Here is a 21,134-nt window from a genome sequence, read left to right as displayed (position 1 = left end):
TTTGCTGATCACCCAACACTGGGTCAGTTACTTTGCCCGGCCAGCACTGAACCCCTTAGGTCATTACCTAGGACGAAAAGCTCATGATGAGCATAGAAGTCCCCTAGCACCAGACGGTTATTGCCCTCTAAAAGCGAACTAATATCGGGCATATAAAGCCGAGCACAGCTATTCATCGGCGGCATGTACACATTAAACTGCATCTCGGCAGTACCACACTTTACTGCTACCCCCATACATTCCACGTATGAGTCACTAGAGTCAAGCTCAAGCGAGATAGGTCCGTACTGGACATACTGGTGTATCCGGGATAAATTGCTGCTCCCATGTTAAAAAAATTCACGAACACAAGCACATAATTGTTGAGGTAACGGCCCCTGGTCGAAGATTCATCCGAGTCAATCCGGTCCATAGAACCGGCCGCCGTGGGATTGACTTATTTTTCGCATTTGGTTGAGGCAGCCGACTCAATTCCAATTGGGCACGAATTGATGGCAGTATACCCAACACGTGCCCTGAGTCTGGATTGGAACCGCACTACATGCTGCATTTGTTTAACTGCCCACCTAACTCCACTTACCTGTCTGCTGATTCTGTAACTAGGTAACGACATAATCACCGACAATTATCGATGAGTGAAAATTTTTATTTGCTCATAATTTCGATAAATAATGAAATTTGTCGGTAAGTAACCAACCAAAATAAAGTTTTCGATGCAGTAGGTGTTGTCAAGTTGTTGTTTTAATTCTAACGATTCTTGTCGGTAGCGGAGAAAAAGTTACAGAATCTCACAACAGGTTGCAAAATGTCTGACTCTAGACACAGATGGACGAGAACCGGATATTTCCGTTGCTACAACAACAATATAAAATGTTGCAACTTCAAACCACCTACTTTACCAATTACTAAGTGTGTAATGAGTAACTTGGTAATAATATGAAGTTCGCATGTTCAATTCCAGATTCCGACAAAATAAAAATATGGAGTGTGGTGAGACTGAATATAAATTTAAAATTTCTTAAAATAGAGCATATATTTTTTCAAATTATTTGTCGAAATTTAATGATAACAGAATGTCTACTTATACGAGTATGTTGCGACTAGAGTTGTTAAATCTAGGGAACTACATCATTTTCATCATTCATCATTTCTGAAAATATCAGTTGTAATTCAGAAATTCTATTTGAAATTCAGGTATTTTATTTGTAATTCAGATATTCCATTTGAAGTTCAGATATTTTATTTGTAATTCAGATATTACATTTGAAATTCAGATATTTTATTTGTAATTCAGATATTCCATTCGAAGTTCAGATATTTTATTTGTAATTCAGATATTCCATTTGAAATTCAGATATTTTATTTGTAATTCAGATATTCCATTTGATATTTAGAAATTATATTTGATATTCAGAATATTTCAAAAACGATTAAAAATGATCTTCGCCTTTACAGGCAAAATTTCAAAAATAAAAAACAGGCTGAGCCCGGCTGGGATTTGAACCCGCGTCCTGGAAAACATATGAAAAAAATGTTGTCACGGCGTGTTTGCGTTCAAAGCCACAACTCATAACTTCAAAGGCAGCGCAAAAAAGTGTTTGTCATAAAGAAATACATTTCAACCGCCAAATATCGGTTAATGTATAAAAACACATTTGCATTTGAAAAACCAAAAGTTCAGAGAAGCCATCCCACAGTCGATACGACTGAAGAGCTACTCAACTAATAGCGAAACCAGGTCACTTAATTTGGAGACTGTGTGGGTTCGAGTCCTTGGCTTTCCTTTTTCACTTGTAAAAATTTTCGATCATCAAGCTTAACTCTAAACGAGAAAATTAATAAAAAATCATTAAAATGATCTTCGCCTTTACAGGCAAAATTTCAAGAATATTTCATTTGAAATTAAGAATATTTCATTTGAAATTCAGGACCCTTCAATTATTTTTTCAGAAAATAATCAATTTATGAAATATATTCTCTGTTCCAGAACCTGCAAGAAGCTACTACATACTTTTTACTACGATAACATTTTTTCCTTTATGTTATCGAAAATAATAGTAAACATTACTATATTCTTGCAGTACTGGAACAGACCAATAATTTAAATATGATGTGGTTTATTCAACAGAGAGACTTGCTAAGGTTATACAGTAATTCGTCTGTTCCAGAACTGCAAGAATCTACTAATTTTTACTATTTTTTCCGATAACGTAAAGGAAAAAGTGTTATCGTAGTAAAAAATAGTAGCTTTTTGCAGGTTCTGGAACAGAGCAAATTCTGAATTTCAATTCAAATTTTCTGAATTTCAATTGAAATATTCTGAATTTCAAATGAAATATCTGAATTGCAAATGGACTTTTTTATTTATTATGGTGTAGTTCAGTACCATATTTCGTTTGCGTATGAGTTATTTCATAAAAAAGATATAATATAACTCATTCGCATTTCGTTCATACAAACTATATACTGAACTATATATATAGTGAACTGGGTCGTTCAAACGAACTCGATTTTAACAACTCTAGTTGCAACATGCCCGTATTAATATTATGCGTTAGTAGGTTGATGTGTACGGAGACTATATTCATATTTGGTATTATCAGTTTTTTCTGCGTTCTTATCATTTCAATGAAATTCCATTGTCCTCAGTTGGAATTGAATTTTGGTATTGTTGTTGAATGTTGCAGATTTTAGGTCACTGCCAGCATCATTATATCCGGGGAAGTGAATACCTGATAGGAGGTGCAAAAAATCTGATAGGTTTTTCCCGAAATCTAAGCACGAGTAGACACCTAAAAATGTCAAATGTGTTTGATTCTTAACAAATATTAGTTAATTTGTGTTGGAAATGTGTCTACTTATTTTCTCGGCAAAGACGATTGTGGAACATATGTTTCGCTTCCTCCTGTAACGAACACAACGACTAAGCTACACCACTATACCAATTTGTGTAGCGCATTAATGCATACAATTGCAAAAATTCAATTATTCTCACAACAAGTGCTGCAGTAGGAAAGGGGTAATGAATTACTTGCAGAAGGGTGGAAAAGTAGTGCAAACGAAGCTCTGTGGTGGTTCTGACATACACAGTGTGTGCGCTGGCTGTGTAGAGATAAGGTATACGAATCATATGCATAATAACTCTAATTGTTTGTCAGCCAGTCAGTCAGTCTAACAGAAGTCATTGTTTGGCATAGTTCGTGGTCGGGAATAAAGCAACGGATAATGTGGGCATAGAAATCCTAAATAAAACAAAAAAACCACAACACTCAGCTTTAAAGAAATAATAAAACGAGTTCAAATTAATTTATTTACAAAATCCATTTCCACTTCTTGTATTCGATGTGGCGCTATTTGTGCATTTCGTTGGTACTTTTTGTGCATTCCGGTTTAGCCGGCAAATTTAATAATGGTAAAATAACGATTAACAAAGATCCGCCCCTAACGCAAGGTCTATTGTATCCTTTTGAATCGGAGTCACGTGATGTACGGTCCTTAGATGGGATGTGGCGTTTTCTAAAAGGTAGCTCCAACAGCTCCATGACGGGTTTGGAGGGGAAATGGTATGCCAAGGATTTAGATAAGGCAAGTTGAAGTTTATCACGGCGTGGTTGAGAAGGAACAAGAGCCTAACCAGTGGTTATTTTGCAGATAAGCCCCACACTAGCAATGCCTGTGCCGGCAAGCTATAATGATTTGACCACCGATGAATCATTGAGGGATCATTTAGGTGTTGTCTGGTATGAAAGGAAATTTTTCGTTTCCCATGATTGGTCTTTGGATAAGCGTGTTTGGCTACGTTTTGGCAGTGTACATTATTCGGCAATTGTGGTAAGATAAACAATTTGACATTCTTAAATCATGTTTAAATTCATTTTTTGAGGACAAAGAAAAGTATTCGAATATCTTTGTTTGTGCTATAATTATAAATATTTTTAAAATAAATATATAAGTTATTGAATCGTCGGTCATACAACGAAAAATAAATAAAGAATAATTTCAGTGGGCTCAAATGTTAATATAGACTTCGTATTGCAATTATTTGTCTGTGTCCTAAGCCGAAGTGTTTATTCAGAAGTTTTTGCAATACACCATTTTCAGATGTTATTCAAATTTCAGTTGTAATTTGTAACACTTCATTTGTAACCAGCAAAAATTCGGATCTGTTAGTCATTATGTAACCCATTACAAAGTAATGCAATGTTAACTATATAAAAACAGTTAGTGGTGCACATGTAAGCGTTTAAACAACACTTAATGTTCGTACGCGTAGCGCAGTGTATAGTGTCTTCGGCTACAAATGAGAAGTTCGCATGATCAAATCCAGCAGAGAGCATATTAATATAAAAATATGAAATGTGTTATTAAATTATTAATTAATTATACCCTCAGCATTTAGGCTAAAGAGGGTATATACACTTTGTTTGATAGGATGAAAATGTGCCTCATCGAAATAATGGTTTTAGACCCCAAGTATGTTTGGACGAAATGTGTTTCAGACAATTTGGAGTCGATCTAGCCATTTTCGTCCGTCTGTCTGTCCTGCTGGCTGAAGCGCACGATAACCCTCGAACTGATGAACCGATTTGGTTCAAATTTTGGCTTTCGTAGTATTTTGCCCAAACTTAGTTTAAGTTCGAAGATGAGCTACATCGGTCCACTCCTTCCAGCATCTCCCCCACAAAAGTTGGAAAATGTTCGGAAAGTTTGTGCGCACGATAACTCTTGAAGGGAGTGACCGATTTGGTCCATACTTTGTATAGCGTAAACTTTCTACCAGAGTAATATGAGGTAAATATGGACTCAATCGGTCCACCCCTTCGGGTACCTCCCACACAAAATGTCGGAAAAGTTCACAATAGGACCTGCTCTCGAATCGATTTGATTTTTGTTGTAGCAACTTGTATTCACTGCCCCCATACGACGGTACAAGTTTCATCAGGGGCAAGTCCACACTTCCTGAGAAACTGTCCTTAAAGGTGCAAAAAAATCCCTATGGCACCATATGTAGTGGCTGTAGAGCTCGAACCGAATACTCCGTTTGTCCACACTTTGCATTTCGTAATATTTCTTTGCATATCTCACAAACGTAGCAACCGATTTAGTTCTTTGGACGTTTTTACTGAAGGATTCCCTTGTGGCCCGATATTATGCTTTTCGTAGGCTAGGATGGTACAAAAGCACTATCTATCGATATCCCCCGCAAATTTTTGAGATTTAATCCAATCCATATTTCTGTCGGTCGACCGATACTTTTTTACTTGTTTTTTTTATTAATTGTTTTTTTTTTTTATTTCCAATAAAAAATTGGATTATAAAATTTGATTATTACATTTGAAGTCCATTTGGGATTCTACACATTTTCTTTAAAACCAACAAATTTTGTAATTTTTTTTCGGATTTCAAATGAAATAAATTGAATTCGAATTTCAAATGGAATAACAATTGAAATGTTTCGAATTGCATATGAAAAGGTTTTAAATAAAACAGAACATTAATAAATGTAACCCTTTGTATTATTCATAAGGAGACCATACTAAAATGTTAAAAATAATTAAAATTGATCTGAAGTGATGCAGTGTCTTGTTTTTTTTTTTGTTTTTTGATCATGGATATTTTTGTATAAAGTGCACACCGCAAATAGCTTTTTTAAAAACTTTGTTTTGTAAATGTAAAAAAAAACATTTTGGAGGTATTTCAATCACAATAGTGATGTTGTATTCCTTAAATAGAACCTAGGTGAAGAGGAAAGGTGTCCCCTGTGGCGTTCCACACATTTGTAGAGCACAGTTTACAAATTCGAAGTTCATATGGTTCAATCCCCAAGAAAATAATAATTAGCAGTGTTTATTTTAATCGCTATGGTTTATTTTAATCGCCAACTTACCGAAAATATTCGGCAATAATAATAAGAAAGTCAAAAGGGGCCATAGTCGGACGGGATCGACAATGTCGTACCCTATACCACTACCCCTGGACACTAACTTTCTGCGGAATTTATTTTTCGTGATAGTGGCAGTTTTTGCCTTCCGGTCATACATTCGTACTTTGGTGTATATGATAAAACACCGGAGATATAGCACATACATACATTATCATTACTGGAAATGTCAAAATTTGTTTACCTTATTTTTTAATGAACTGACGGGTCGTTATAGCAATTTAACTTTAATAAAGCAAATGTATACACTGCATGTTTATTTAAAAAAGTAGAAATCAAAATTTTTATAAAGAAAGAACAAGTGAGCAAAAGCTATAGTCGGGATGGGGCCGTCTATATAACACCCTACACCACTAGCCCTGTGCATAAGCTCTTTACCTGTAAAAATTTCTTTTAGGGAACTAAAATAACATTGTGCTACAAAAAAAATGCAGGGGTTACCAATTCGATTTTGTTGGAGTCCATGGAAGACGAAAATACCTTTGGGTTTCTCAGATCACTTCGTAAAATGATTTTTCAACGTTAAACTTTAAAGGGCATAACTTTTCCATTTAACCACGGATTTCTATTATTATACCCTCCACCATAATATGGAGGGTATAATTAAATTTGCCATTCCGTTTGTAACTCATCGAAATATTCATGATCAGGTTAAAATTCTAAGTCGATATAACCATGTCCGTCTGTCCGTCCGAGCGTCCGTCCTTCTGTTGAAATCAAGATACAGCTCGCAATTTTTAAGGTAGGTAGGTAGATGTGGTATAGAAGTTAACATTACTCCTATGATGCTTGGTATTGCAAATGGGCTATATCGGTCCACGTTTTGATATAGCCCCCCATAGAACGGTACCACCCAATTTTCGGTATTTTCAAGGTCTTAGCTTCATTATCTCACCAAAATGGCTGAAATTTGGTATATAGTTTTCGCTGGGGGTATAAAACTTTCCCCCAGAATTTTGTTGGTATAGGTCCACGCCTTTATATAGCCCCCATAGAATGGTACCTCCCGATTTTCGGTATTTTGAAGGTTGTGGCCTCAATATTCGAAATGGCTGAATTTTGGTATTTAGTCTTCGTTGAGGATATAAAACTTTCCATATGAAATTTGTCGGTATAGGTCCACGCCTTTATATAGCCCCCATTGAACGGTACCTCCCGATTTTCGGTATTTTGAAGTTTGTGACCACAATAATCCATGGAAATGGCTGAAATGTGGTATTTAGTCTTCATTAGGGGTACAAAACCTTCCACTTTAAATGTTTAGATATAGGTCCACGCCTTCATATTGCCCTTATAGAACGGTACATCCCGATTTTCCGTATTTTGAAGGTTTGTGGCCATAACCTTCAAAATACCGAAAATCAGCCAACGAAATCAGCCACTGAAATTCCACGGTATAGGTCCACGTTTCGATATAGGCTCCATAGAACGGTACCTTTCGATTTTCGTAATTCTGAGGGATGTAACGTAAATATCCCACCGAAATGACTGAAAATTGTTATTTAATCGTCCATGGGGTTATAAAATATTCCAGAACAGAATTATCAGTAAAGGTCCTCGTATTCCTATATTTCCCATAGAAGCATAAAAATAAAACCTTGTATTTTTCTCCATAGAAGTTTTTGGCTCTTTCCGACCCCTTTCACCCCTCCAAGACCCCCATTAACCGCCAAAACAATCCGATTAGAGGGACATTCGGACGGACACACAGCCAGATCGACTTAGCTCGTCGAGACATTCATTTTGAAATATATTGTTACGGAATTAGATTTAACTAATCTCCATGCAGACGTTGTTTTATTCCCCGATACAATTTGTACCAAATAAAACAGGGTTCGTTTTAGATTACGTTTCTACAATCCTTTATTTACCCTATTACACTTATTCGGAACCGACTTTAATTACTAAGCACACAGCTTGTCTCTAGTTAGCACGCAGCTTCTTCTTCACAAGTTTTTTTAATCGAAAGTCCTTACTTCCTGAGAAAATGGCCCGAAAGCTGTAGTTGCTAGAGTGCTCGATAACTCTCGAACGGATAAACCTATTTGGTTTGATATTCTGTCAAAACATAGTATAAGTTCGAAAATGGACCATATCGACTCACTCCTTTTGTTGGTCACCGACAAAAATTGGTTAAATTATGAATTAACTAGTAAGTAAGGATCAAAGTCGGGCGGGGACGACTATATGTAAGTGGGAGCTAAATCCAAATCTGCACAGATTTTGATATAATTTGACACATTTATTTCTAGACCAAATTCCGTCACATATTCCAAATTTCATAAAAATTGGACATATATGTATAGCGTGTTTCATGCATCAAATATCTAAAATCGCCCCAAATTAAATATCCAAATCTGATTCGATTTCGACATGATTTGGCACACTTAGGCCAAATCCCGACACACATTCCAAATTTCATTGAAATCGGACAGAATTTGGGTGTTTCGTGCACCAAATACCTAAAATCGGCCGAAAATTTATATGGGAGCTATATCCAACTCTGAACCGATTTCGAGATACTTTGGTACAATTATTTCTAGACTAAATTTGGTCACATATTCCAAATTGTATTGAAATCGGACAGAATTTAGTGTGTCTCGTGCACCAAATACCTAAAATCGGCCGAGATTATATATGGGAGCTACATATATCCAAATCTGAACCGATTTCTATATAATTTAGCACACTTATTTCTAGACTAAATTCCGTCACACATTCCAAATTTCATTGAAATCGAATAGAATTTGCGTGTTTAGTGCACCAAATACCTAAAATCGGCCGAAAATATATATGGGAGCTATATCCAAATCTACCGCGATTTCGATATAATTTGACACACTCATTTCTAGTCCAAATTTGGTGACATTTTTCAAATTAGATCAAAATCGGACAGAATTTGCGTGTTTGGTGCACCAAATGCCTGAAATCAGGCGAAAATATATATGGGGGCTATATCCAAATCTGAACCGATTTTTACCAAAATAAATAGCGTTCGTCCTTTGGCCAAGAAAACTATGTATCTTCCCCAATTTTCATGCGAATCGGACAATAAATGCGATCTGTACTTTGTTTACAAAAATACATGGACAGACGGACATGCGTAAATCGACTCAGAAAGTGATTCCATGTATATCCCTAAAAGGAACTATGGGTCTATCTCGTTTGCTTTTGCATGTTACAAACTAATGCACAAAGCCATAATATGTACATACATACCCCCTTACCACAAGGTGGTGTAGGGTATAAAAATGTAAATAATAGTTTTTCCAGTAGTTTTCCTTTATTTGGTTAAGCAATTCTTATGCATTTTGTAATTTGCACTGATGGGCCGTTGGCTTTGAATTACAAGTTAAATAAATTGATTTTTAATAATCGTTGACTTTATTTTCATCACTAACTTACCGACAAATTTCGTTAAACAACGAAATTGTAAATATTTTTTATTAATGTCTCGTTGGGCATTTTAAATTTACTGATTTTTGTCGGTAATGAAAAAAGAGTTACGTAGTCGAACTACTGATCTTGTCGCAAATACTTGTGGCTTCGAACGTTACTCTCCATATCTTGGGGTAGTTAGTGGTCAGAATCACGCCATATCGACCAATATCTTCAGGGTACAGATGGTGAACAGTGTGGCTATAGAACTAGCTGCGGATATTTTCATATTTCTCATATGTAATAACTGAACTAATTAAACTATGTAAATATTTAACCTATCACATAGGCTATCGACGATAGGACTCACCGCCGCGGTCATTATGACTCTATGCCGTCTAGACTCTAGAGGGTGTGCAATTTCAGAAAGGTAGAGGTTTAACAGTTCCGGAGATATCACCCCGCCTTGGGTAATTCCTTTGACTTCTTTTTTCTTAGTTATACAAAGGACTGGCGTCCACACATATAGTTGATAATTCAACGTTTCAAAAACGGGTGACCTCAAACAGCTTAACATGGCTTCCGATAGGTCACAGGCCCAAGGACTCCGATAGGTCAAAGCCACCATGATTGTTCGGTCGCACGTCCTCTTCTGGTCCTGTCCTCGATTGTTCTGTTTCAGTCCTCGCATTAGGGATATGGGGTATAATATTGTTATGGTACTGTGCATTTTTAGTAATCCATGCTGATGTTGAGCAACTGGTAATCAGCTTTTCATCATGTGGGGAGTAGTGCCTCTAGAATCTTCGCTACTGACTACTGGAGGGAAATCGATTCGCCTCTGCTGATATCATTGCCTTTCTTTGGTAGCGGGGTTCCTATACGTCGTAGAGCACTCCTCTTGGCACTATTACACTCGGGTGCTCGGTTAAAATAACACCACTACCTTCCGGGTCTGTCACAGACGTGCCATTCAAATTAACAGCCGTTATATAATCCTGCCCGTATTCGATCCACAATTTGATTTGATTTATCCATCCATGATTTATATACATGGAGGTGTCTCGTACTCTCGTGAATCGGATTACTAAGTGTGAGACACGCTAGAGTATTTTCTTGAGCAGTAACATAACTCTTATCGCAGTAGTCCTACAGACGGCTATTGATGATCATCAGATAACCAAAGATTATGTTCAGTCGTCTCTATATTTTCTGAATCTCCACATAATCTACTGTAGTCGACGCCACTGTCATCCCATAATGAAGTTAGAAATCTGACCCAAAGTAGACCCACAGTAATCTTCATCCATAACATATCGAGTGAGAGAAGGGAGACGGTTCTATATTGAAGAAGATTACTTTGAATGTCCCATTCAGGTTCCGTAAGTCATCTGCGGTGAGGGCCTTTTGGCCCTGATGTAACAATTAAGTGGCATCTCTAGCTAGCTTAGTTATAAGTATTTCATATATGAACGCCGGACTCTCAGGAAATATGAAACAATATTCCTCAACTGTTCTATACATAAATGTTTTTATTATACACCTGTACATCTTTTCATTTCCACAGTGGCTCAACGGATTAGAAATCGTCCGCCATGATATCGGTCATTTGCCATTTGAGGTAGAAATAACGGAACACGTCAAATTTGGAGCTCAAAATCGTCTAACAGTGCTGTGCAATAATACGTTGACACGTTCGACAGTTCCACAAGGTGAACTTGTGAAACTTCTAACCGATGCTGGTAACAAAACTTTCCAGACGTATACATTCGATTTCTTCAATTATGCGGGAATACATCGTTCGGTGGTGCTGTATACCACGCCTAAAGTCTATATTCAAGATATTCACATAACCACAGATGTTATAGCGGCTGCCAATGATAACAATAAAGAAGATCCACATGCAAATCCTGAACAAATTGGCATAATAGATTTTAAAGTGACTATAGCTGGTGTAGCTACTAACGAAGTGACGGAATCACCCGATTATGGATCATATTATTTACATTTGCAATTAAGGGCAGCCGATGAAATTGTTGCCCACGAAATGTCTAAAGGGACAGTATTTAATGGTACTCTAAGGGTAAAAAATCCTGTTCTTTGGTGGCCTTACCTCATGAATCCCGTCTATGGCTATCTTTATACTTTGGAAATTTATTTACATTCGGCCACAGATGAGTCCCTGATCGATGTTTATCGTATGAAAGTTGGTATACGTAAAATTCAATGGGATGAAACAAGTTTTCTGCTGAATGGGAAGAAAGTTTATCTTCATGGTTTTGGTCGCCATGAAGATTCAGATGTAAGTACCTATTTGAAAATGGTTTTCAATGACTTGTCTTAACTTTTCATTTCCTTGCAGTTAAGGGGTAAAGGTTTAGATTTTGCTTTGCTAACTCGTGATTTCAGTTTATTAAAATGGATTGGTGCCAATGCTTATCGCACCTCACATTATCCCTATTCGGAGGAGTCAATGCAATTTGCCGATGAAAATGGCATAATGATTATTGATGAATGTTCCAGTGTCAATACAGAGTAAGTTAGGGAGACATTTTAGGTGTGATGAGCTTTTTTATATGACTTTCTATTTATATTTCAGCTATTTTGGAGCGGATCTCTTGTATAACCACAAATCTGCCTTGGAACAGCTTATACATCGTGATCGAAATCATCCCAGTGTCATAATGTGGTCAATAGCAAATGAACCCAGGACGCAGAAAAATCAATCAGAACCATATTTCCGGTAAATATTCATAAACTAAATAATATTCCACATTATAGTAGCTAAATTGTCCTTATTCTTCAACCAAAATATAAAAAAATTTGTTTAGGGAATTAATTTAACGTCATTCTCATACATAACACCTTCGATAGACACTGCCCAATACTCACAATCCCAGTCGTGACGAAAATCGCCGAATGTACCATCAACTCCGACGGCCTACTATGACATCTCGACAGTCATTTTTGTCGTTTTTTTTTTTTGCTCCAGAATCTTTCTTTTCGTGCAGGGATGAAGGAAATGACAGGACCAATATGGATATGTTCTGTCTGTCACTTCTGCATTCCTTATACTCAATTTCTGTGAGAGTTCCACAGATGTACGGAATGGGTGCATTTCAGGGGTTGCTCCGGTCTAGCCCTGAGTATCAGAATTCGTCGTGTCACCTCGTCTAAAACATAATGTCACTAGCCCGACTTCATCACCTCTGACTGTCCACTTTTATCAATCATGGGAAAGCTAATAGGCCTTGTTTCAATCACAGAAAAGTGCCCAACCCTTCTGATGTTCAGTTCGCAAAAAGGATGTTCCGGGATATTTTAGCTGCGTTTGGGCTTTAGCTGTCCAGTTTCATTTTTCCTGCGTAAAACAAATTTGCTATTTTATATCACATTTATTTAAGATAACTGCATTTTTGGCTTACGTGCACAAAAACGTCTGAAATTTTTCAATGTACAGGTAAGCGAAAACTACTGTACTACCTCGCATTAGAGATCTTCCCGCCTAGAAGGTACCATCAACAAAATTTACGATAAGCATTCAATATGCCGTCAGAAACGCTAAATGATCCAAAGCGTTGGGCCCGAACGGAATTTCCATGGTAGTACTGAAACTACTTGATAAACCAGGTCTCGAGTATCTCATGAAATTCTTCAACCGGACGATAACCACTCTTACCGTTCTTGAAGACCAATATAACTTTTGTCGCCACAGTACAAGAACAACACTACCGATAAACAACGGTGGTACGTTTGACGTGGCGGAATCCTCGACAATGTGACATCAAGGACCAATTTTACTTTGTTGCCACAGTACAACAACAACACTACCGATAAACCACGGTAGTACTTTTGACTTGGAGGCATCCTCCACCATGGGCCTTCACCTCAACAATTATTTGTATATTTTTGCCATATTCCGGAACGTTGCGATGGTTAAGCGTTTTGCGAAACTATTGTACAAGATGCGGAGGAGAATGACTTTTCTTCAATATTCACCAGTCCTTCCAGTACAGACTTATCTCGCTTCAGCTTGACTCTAGAGACCCATACAAGGAACGTATCTTGGTACCAGTAAAGTGTGGGACTGCCGAACTAGAGTTGCTTAATGTATACATATATACAGTTATATGCATGGGTCTTCAATGTTCATCATGTGCTTTGGCATTCCGTCTTAAGCAATGACTAGAGGGGTACAGCTCTGGCCAAACAAATTGATAACTCCACATTTTGCACGGTGAACGAAGGCGCTTCTAAAAGGATGAGACGAGATTGCCATAGACACGTGTCCCGCAACCCGTAATTTCCCTTGGTTCAGACCATCTATCATCGTCTCCAGACGTCATAACCTCTGACCGCCGTAATTTTCTGAACCTTGGAAAAGGTGATTGGCAAAGGTTCGGCAATTTATAGAGCAACTCGAGACTGATAGGGTGAAAAGGAGCATGCTACGCCGTAAAAGAGCCCTACCAGCCGAGGTGGAAACGCGAAATCATCCATGGAATCTCAATGATTAAGAAACTGGATGAGTATTTTATAAGTGTCCTCAATCTACCGTTAGCCACCCTTTTTGTTGCAGAAGCCTGGAAAGGTGGCTGGATGGTTGCGCTACTGAAGTCAGACAAAGATGCTAGCACAAGCGAATCGTACAGGCCGATCTCCACCCTTTCGCCAGTAGCCAAGATTCTGCGCTCCACCTTCCCGTAATGAGAATTAGTTTCCTAGTTGCCTAACATCTGCATGGATTCCGGAAAATGCACAGTACCACAACATAACACACATTAAGTCGAGAACTGAAGCAGAACAGGCAGTGCGACTGAACAGTCATGACTCATGGTGGTTCTTGACCTACCGAAGGGCTACGATACCGTCAACCATGCCAAGCTGTTCGATGACATAATAACACTTCTCTCCAGCAGTGTTTGGTTATGCTTAATCAACTTTTTATATGTGTGGACGCCAGTGGTTTGTATAATTCAGAAATACGAGGGCAGTTCGGAAACTTCTTAGCCTAGCGCAAAAAGCGCGGTATAAACAGAAAAAAATTAAGTGTTTTGGAAACTTCCATCTCTGTTATGAACACATGTTAAATTTTGTTTCGATCTGGCAACTCCTTCATATAGAAACAGGTGTTCAAAAAAGACGCATCCGCAATTTTTTTACAATGGAAAAATTAGAAATGCGTGCTGTCATTAAATATTTACATAAAAGAGGTTTATCGGGACAAGAAATTCATAATGATATGGTGAATGTGTTAGGTGAAAGTGCTCCTTCATATGCAACAGTAAAAATTGGGTTGCTGAATCTAAACGTGGTCGTACAAGCATTGAAGATGAACCACGTAGTGGACGTCCAAAAACAGCAACAACAACAGAATTTGAAGCCAAAGTGCATGATATGGAATTAAATGATCGACGAATAAAAGTGCGTGAAATTGCTAATATCATGGGCATCTCAAATGATCGAGTCCATTTAATTTTGCATGAAGAACTACAGATGAAAAAGCTTTCTACAAGATGGCTGCCGCATTTGTTAACAGTCGATCAAAAACGCATAAGAATGAACATTTCTCAAGCTTGTTTGGATCGTTTTAAGCGAAAAAAATGGATTTTAAGCGTCTTTTCATAACTGTTGATGAGACATGGATCCACCACTATACTCCAGAGACAAAAGAACAATCCAAACATTGGACTGAAGCTGGAGGAAGTGCCCCAAAGAAGGCAAAAACACTTCAATCGGCTGGTAAGGTTATGGCAACGGTTTTTTGGGACTTCAAAGGTATTTTATTGATTGACTATCTGCAAAAGGGTAAAACAATAAATTCAGAGTACTATTGCAACCTTTTGGATCAATTAAATGTACAAATTCGAGAAACACGTCCTGGCTTACAACACAAAAAAATAATTTTTCATCAAGACAACGCACCAGCGCACAAGAGTGTTTTAACAATGGCTAAAATCAACGAATTAAAGTACGAGTTGCTTGACCACCCACCTTATTCTCCTGATTTAGCTCCCAGTGACTTTTACTTGTTCCCAAATCTAAAAAAATTCCTTGCTGGCAAGCGTTTTACCTCAAATGAAGATGCAATTACAGTTGTAAACCACTATTTTGAAGACCTTGAGGAAAACTATTTTAATCAAGGGATAGAATTGCTAGAAAAGCGTTGGAGTAAGTGTATTGAAGTTTCAGGAGATTATATTGAAAAATAAAAATATTTTTGAAAAACGAACTATTCTCTTTCATTGATAGGGTAAGAAGTTTCCGAACCGCCCTCGTAATTAGTCGAATACCGGTAGAATGAAACAAGAGGTTCTCCATGACAGGGAACAGTTTAACATCTACTTTTCTGACATTCGGACGATGCAGCCGCCTCAATTCATATGGTCCCGAATTGTTGGCATGCGCTACATTTGTTTAACTGCCCAGTTAACCCCGCAGACCTGTCTACTGATTCTTTATAGACGCAGCCAGCCCATGTTGCAGAATTAGAATCGCCACACAGTGGAACCAGATAACTGAAAAATACATACGAACGAAAATTAACGTTAAAATAAAAGTTTCAAAATATTAAAATTAGGATAATTTAATTGCAATATCTCTGATATTTGACCGTCATCACCAACACATTTGGTATATATTTAAAGCTCAGAATGTCTACTTTCATTATCAATTACAGCCATGGGAATAAAATTCCACAAATTACAAGTAATAATATTTTTTATTTTTGCCTTATTAAGGCGAAGGCCATTTATAGTGATATTTAATTAATTCTCTTTCGAGTTGAGCTGTTAGGCCTTTAGAGATACATTGAAAAATTAGGAGTCTACCGAAGTCCCACGCATCCAACCATTACACTACGTTTCACGGGTGGTAAATCCGATCTTCAGGTGTATTAGGATGTTGTTTTTGTGGCAGACGAAGGCAAAGCTTGGTAACTGGTATATATATCGAACTTCATTAGATAAATGTATATGCGAAATTATGTCAGTTAATTGAAACTCCAAACTTTTCCTATAGTCCTGCTTTGGTAATCCCATTTTTCAATGTTCACAAATACTAAAGTAAGTTTTATTCCTACATCATTAGTAATTGCTCTTCTATATCAGAAGATTTTATTTTTTGATCATCAATTATTGTCTACTAAAGTTTTGACAAGTTGATGGTGGCTTAGAACGCTAAGACGCCGGCAACCTTGACACTCAGTTGTCGGAGACCCAGGTTCGAATCCCAGCCTGGCTCATGCTGAAATTATTTTTTATTTTTGCCTTATTAAGGCGAAGGCCATTTATAGTGATATTTAATTAATTCTCTTTCGAGTTGAGCTGTTAGGCCTTTAGAGATACATTGAAAAATTAGGAGTCTACCGAAGTCCAACGCATCCAACCATTACACTACGTTTCACGGGTGGTAAATCCGATCTTCAGCTGTATTAGGATGTTGTTTTTGTGGCAGACGAAGGCAAAGCTTGGTAACTGGTATATATATCGAACTTCATTAGATAAATGTATATGCGAAATTATGTCAGTTAATTGAAACTCCAAACTTTTCCTATAGTCCTGCTTTGGTCCAAGTAATAATAGCTGACCACTTACAGTAACGCAATTGAGATTGGGACGGACGCACATAGCCAGATCGATAAAGCTAGTGGCATTCACGTTTGTACCATATACGACCATTATTTTCAGCCAAAACCAACTCTACACAGTGGTGGGTGTAGGGTTATAACAAGGGAACTATTCTTTAGATTCACCGCTCCTGGTATTGTCTTTTTTTTAAACAAATGCTTATGGTATATCTCTTGTTTCTGTTTAGATTTTAAGAACAGATTTATAGACTTCTGATTGTCTTAAAATTCTAAGTTATAATTAAGTTTGTGTTAAGCAATTTGTTTAAACATTTTGTTCTTCAAGTTATCTACTTTTCTAAACCAAAGTTGAAAATGTGTGCTCCAAAATTGTAATTATTTTTCAGCTGTTAATCCAATAATTAAACTAATCAAAACATTTACATGTATCTATTTCAGGGAAATCGTGAGATATACTAAAACATTAGATCTAACAAGACCACTAACAGCTGCTATAAATATTGAAAACGGAAGAGATAAATTGGTATGAAAATTAAATAAACACAAATTAACAGTTGAACAGTGTTATGAAGGACATTGGGACATAAAATCATTGGATTTAATGAGCTATTTAACAATTTTATTCATCCATCGATGTTTTTTAGAAACATGTTCGAATGTGTATGATGATTATGAATTCAATATGCCTTGATTAACAGCTTACGTTCGACTATCATATTTTGATTTTTCAAAAACATTTTTCTTTTCAAAGGCCCAATTTTTAGATATTATCAGCTTCAATCGTTACAACGCTTGGTATCATAATGCAGGACATTTGGATACCATTTCAATTGCAGTCAAAAACGAAGCCATAAATTGGAACAAGAAATACAAACGTCCCGTACTGATGGCTGAATATGGAGCGGATACATTAGAAGGTTTTCATTCTGTAAGTATAAAAACGAAATATTTAAATTAATGAAATACTAGTTATAAATTAATTTTCAGTTACCTGAAACAATTTGGTCTGAGGACTATCAAAATGCCTTGTTTGGTCAACATTTTAAGGCATTCGACTTTTTGATACAACAAAAATGGTTTATTGGAGAGTTTGTATGGAATTTTGCCGACTTTAAAACGGAACAAGGTTGAAATTCATGTTATTTATGAAGAAACGAATATTTTCATTTTTGATCTATTTCATAGCATACACCCGAGTTGGTGGCAATAAGAAAGGTGTTTTCACCCGCAATCGTCAACCCAAATCTGCTGCTCATCTTTTACGTGAACGTTATTATGGACTGTGCAAGCAATTCTATGATTGTGAAGTTCCTAGTGATTTTCTACCATATACCATAAATTGGCGCTATCGTGTCCATCGTCCGGCCGTTAATGGTGAAAACTGTGATTCGAATTCCTGGGCTAAGGAATGTGTAGATATTAAATTAAATGTTTAAATACTAAATTTACATAAAACAAGCATATTTTGAAAGTATACAATAAACTAAAATATACATTGAAACACATATTATTAGAGATGGGAAATGGGGAAATACCCATTAAAATGGGTAAATTGTGTGCAAATTGATAAATATCCAGGTATATGGTAATATGATGAACAATGTGAATCGTTGTTGTGGGGTACATGAATAATGTTCTGTGAGAATAAAGAATAATGCTGTGTGAGAGCTGCTATGATGCATTCTAAGGACCTCCTGAATAAATTACCATAAATTTTTCTTTGAAGTTTCTTCTTAATCATGAAAATAATTAAAACGCGCCTCATTTTTTAGATTTGTCAACAATGTTGTGTAAAAATATATTACATATTTTAAAATCTTTTATTTCTTTTCACCTTTAATATATCACATATATTTGTGTATATCCTAATTTAAATCAGTCTTCTTCATTTTGTGGCTCCACAATTTTCAAACACTCATCAGCAAATTCTAAAAATAAAGGTTCCTGCATTGCGGCTCTAATTGCTTTCCAGGCATTTGGTGCTGTATCGATTTCAGTTAATAAATTCCTTAAATGTGGATTATAAAGTAAATTTTTCAATGATTCACTGTTGCCTACAAAAATGAAAAATAGAATTTTATCTGATTTTTTTAATTATTTAATTTTAAAACTTACTCAACATTTGTAATTTTTCTTTAGGCACTGTATCTTCTGTTTTAAAGGGTTCATGTACTGTTGGTTCCTCCTCATCATCAAAGGCCATTGTTTTTGTACTTTCGGTTTCATTTACTTTTAAAACACATTCGGGAGAATCTTTATGGACTTTATAGCACTTAAGGGAGCAGCTAAGAGGAAAGGGATAGACATTTGAAAATAAAAAATAGGTTATCCGATTTTATCGCTATTTAAATATCAATGTACAGGTACATGTAGATATTAAATTTAAAGATTCGGTAGTTTTATTCAATACACCACACAGTGTTCCTACTTGCATAGCCCCTCATATAAATGTACCGCCCCATTTTTGGTATTAAGATTTTAGACAATTTTTCAACCGATTTGGTTGGTTGGTTTTGTATTTTGAGTTGTGAGTGAGCAAAATACCTCCTTGGAAAAAATGTTCAATATAGGTCCACGTTTGGGTATTGCTCCCATATAAAGGTACCACACGATTTTCGGTATTTCGGACTCTATTTTAGCCAAATTTTCCACCCGATGTGGCTGTAATTTTCATTTTGAGTTCTAAGTGAACAAACACCTCCTTGCAGAAAATGTAAAATGTGCAATGATGTAAACCAAGCATAATTCAGCTTATCCTCGTTTTTGTTGTTTTTAAAAATATAAAAACAGCAAGTTTTTTAAAGTGGTATGTAGTTATTGAATTGATTTAGTTTCGGTAAAGGTAAACTAAAGACTTCTCTCCCAGGATGAATTTAGTAAAGCTTACAGAAGGCGAATTCACAGTTTAAATGAGTTGTGGATAAATAACAAGGATTACAGGTATAGTACATTGTACACCATTTCCACTTATTTCTCTAGGACCCAAAAAAAAAAAAAACCATGCCACTGAGCAATAATGGTTGCCTTATGGAAAAAATCATCCTTCTTACTTAGTTTGGTATGCTGACTCTTTCGCCCAACTGACGTACAATTTAAATTCCACAATGAAACATCCGACAATGAAATGAAGCAGATAGATTCCGCATCGACAAAAATGGTAGTTAACACCAGATTTAAGGAAGACGATATACAAGGCAACTTGTTTGTACTATGTAAAGTCAAAAGAAACGAAATACAATCCCCTCTTGGGTAGACAATGAAAGAATAGATAGGAGAAACGGAAAGAGTGAAGCATCAAACTAAGTTTGAGTGAAACAGACAAGGAAAGCCCAGATATGGGCATCTGAAGATGTGAAAATTCCCTTGGGAGCAAGTTGAGTTTAAGCATTAAGCTCGGTTGAAATTATAATTTTTTTTCCATATAGCCGGCCTTCGGCCCGGGATTTATGACTTTTTACTATGGACAGGTGCAAATCTAGGGCACGGGAACAAAGTATCTTTTAAATTGAAAATTTTTCTCAAGGTAGCCGACATTTAACAAGGGAATTTAGGAGGCCCATATCTCGGGAAGTATGGACTTCCGCAATGTTATATATATTTGTGATCAGGGTAACGAGACCTACCTGTGGAAAAAAGTGGGTCCCGATCTTAATGCTTAAACTCATCTTAAGCGCCGTAAGCTTTACAATGGTACTCATATTATCCGATCAAAACGGATGCGGTACAAAGGCAATTGCTGAGTTCAATGAAAACATTCAACTTCCGAAAACGTAAGGAAAACACACTTCAGTAGACACGAACACATGTGCAAGTGGAATGAGTCTGGGTGAAGAAAAAGTTAGAAAACAAATTATTTTATTTATTTAGAAAACAACAAGAAGAAACTTACTACTGGTTTCCACATTTTGGACATTTGTATTTGTTGGTTACTTCATGGCACACAACACATTCCATTTCTGAAGAAAATCGTCTTAATTCTGATTTTTTAAGAATTGATTAGAACGCCTTTTTTTCTTTTTCACGAATTGGTTCACTTTGGTGAATAAGGAGTTCACCGAACGACACGAATAAGAGAAAAAAGATTGGCCGATAAAATTGAGTAGCCAAAACAAACATGGTGCATGGGACATGAAACTGTTTAGTCTTATGCCAGACTATGAAAAAATTCATTGAAAACGTTTTGCCATTTTCTTCCAAATTTTCATTGACGTCTACATACGTAAATGA

General features: G+C 36.5%; 2 protein-coding genes across 2 annotated transcripts; one reads left to right on the top strand and one right to left on the bottom strand.

Annotated features, from left to right (window-relative positions):
- The first annotated feature begins 3,051 nt into the window (after window positions 1–3,051).
- Window positions 3,052–18,408, top strand: LOC141405026 (beta-glucuronidase-like). Its single transcript, XM_073988974.1, has 9 exons — window positions 3,052–3,585; window positions 3,652–3,831; window positions 10,887–11,621; window positions 11,682–11,854; window positions 11,919–12,062; window positions 17,346–17,430; window positions 17,659–17,835; window positions 17,895–18,033; window positions 18,093–18,408. The coding sequence occupies exons 1-9, from the start codon at window positions 3,343–3,345 to the stop codon at window positions 18,341–18,343; spliced, it is 2,127 nt and encodes a 708-aa protein (XP_073845075.1). The 5' UTR covers window positions 3,052–3,342; the 3' UTR covers window positions 18,344–18,408.
- On the bottom strand, window positions 18,178–21,061 carry LOC141405027 (zinc finger HIT domain-containing protein 3). The gene is made up of 4 exons (XM_073988975.1): window positions 20,797–21,061; window positions 19,023–19,192; window positions 18,742–18,961; window positions 18,178–18,308 (listed from the first exon to the last, which is right to left on the bottom strand). The coding sequence occupies exons 1-3, from the start codon at window positions 20,859–20,861 to the stop codon at window positions 18,783–18,785; spliced, it is 414 nt and encodes a 137-aa protein (XP_073845076.1). The 5' UTR covers window positions 20,862–21,061; the 3' UTR covers window positions 18,178–18,308; window positions 18,742–18,782.
- Between the last annotated feature and the right edge of the window lie 73 nt (window positions 21,062–21,134).

The sequence above is a fragment of the Musca autumnalis genome, unplaced genomic scaffold, assembly GCF_047663935.1.
Source record: "Musca autumnalis isolate F117 unplaced genomic scaffold, ASM4766393v1 scaffold_5, whole genome shotgun sequence".
In the NCBI taxonomy this organism is placed as follows: Eukaryota; Metazoa; Arthropoda; class Insecta; order Diptera; family Muscidae; genus Musca; species Musca autumnalis.
This window is presented reverse-complemented; position numbering and strand designations above follow the sequence as displayed.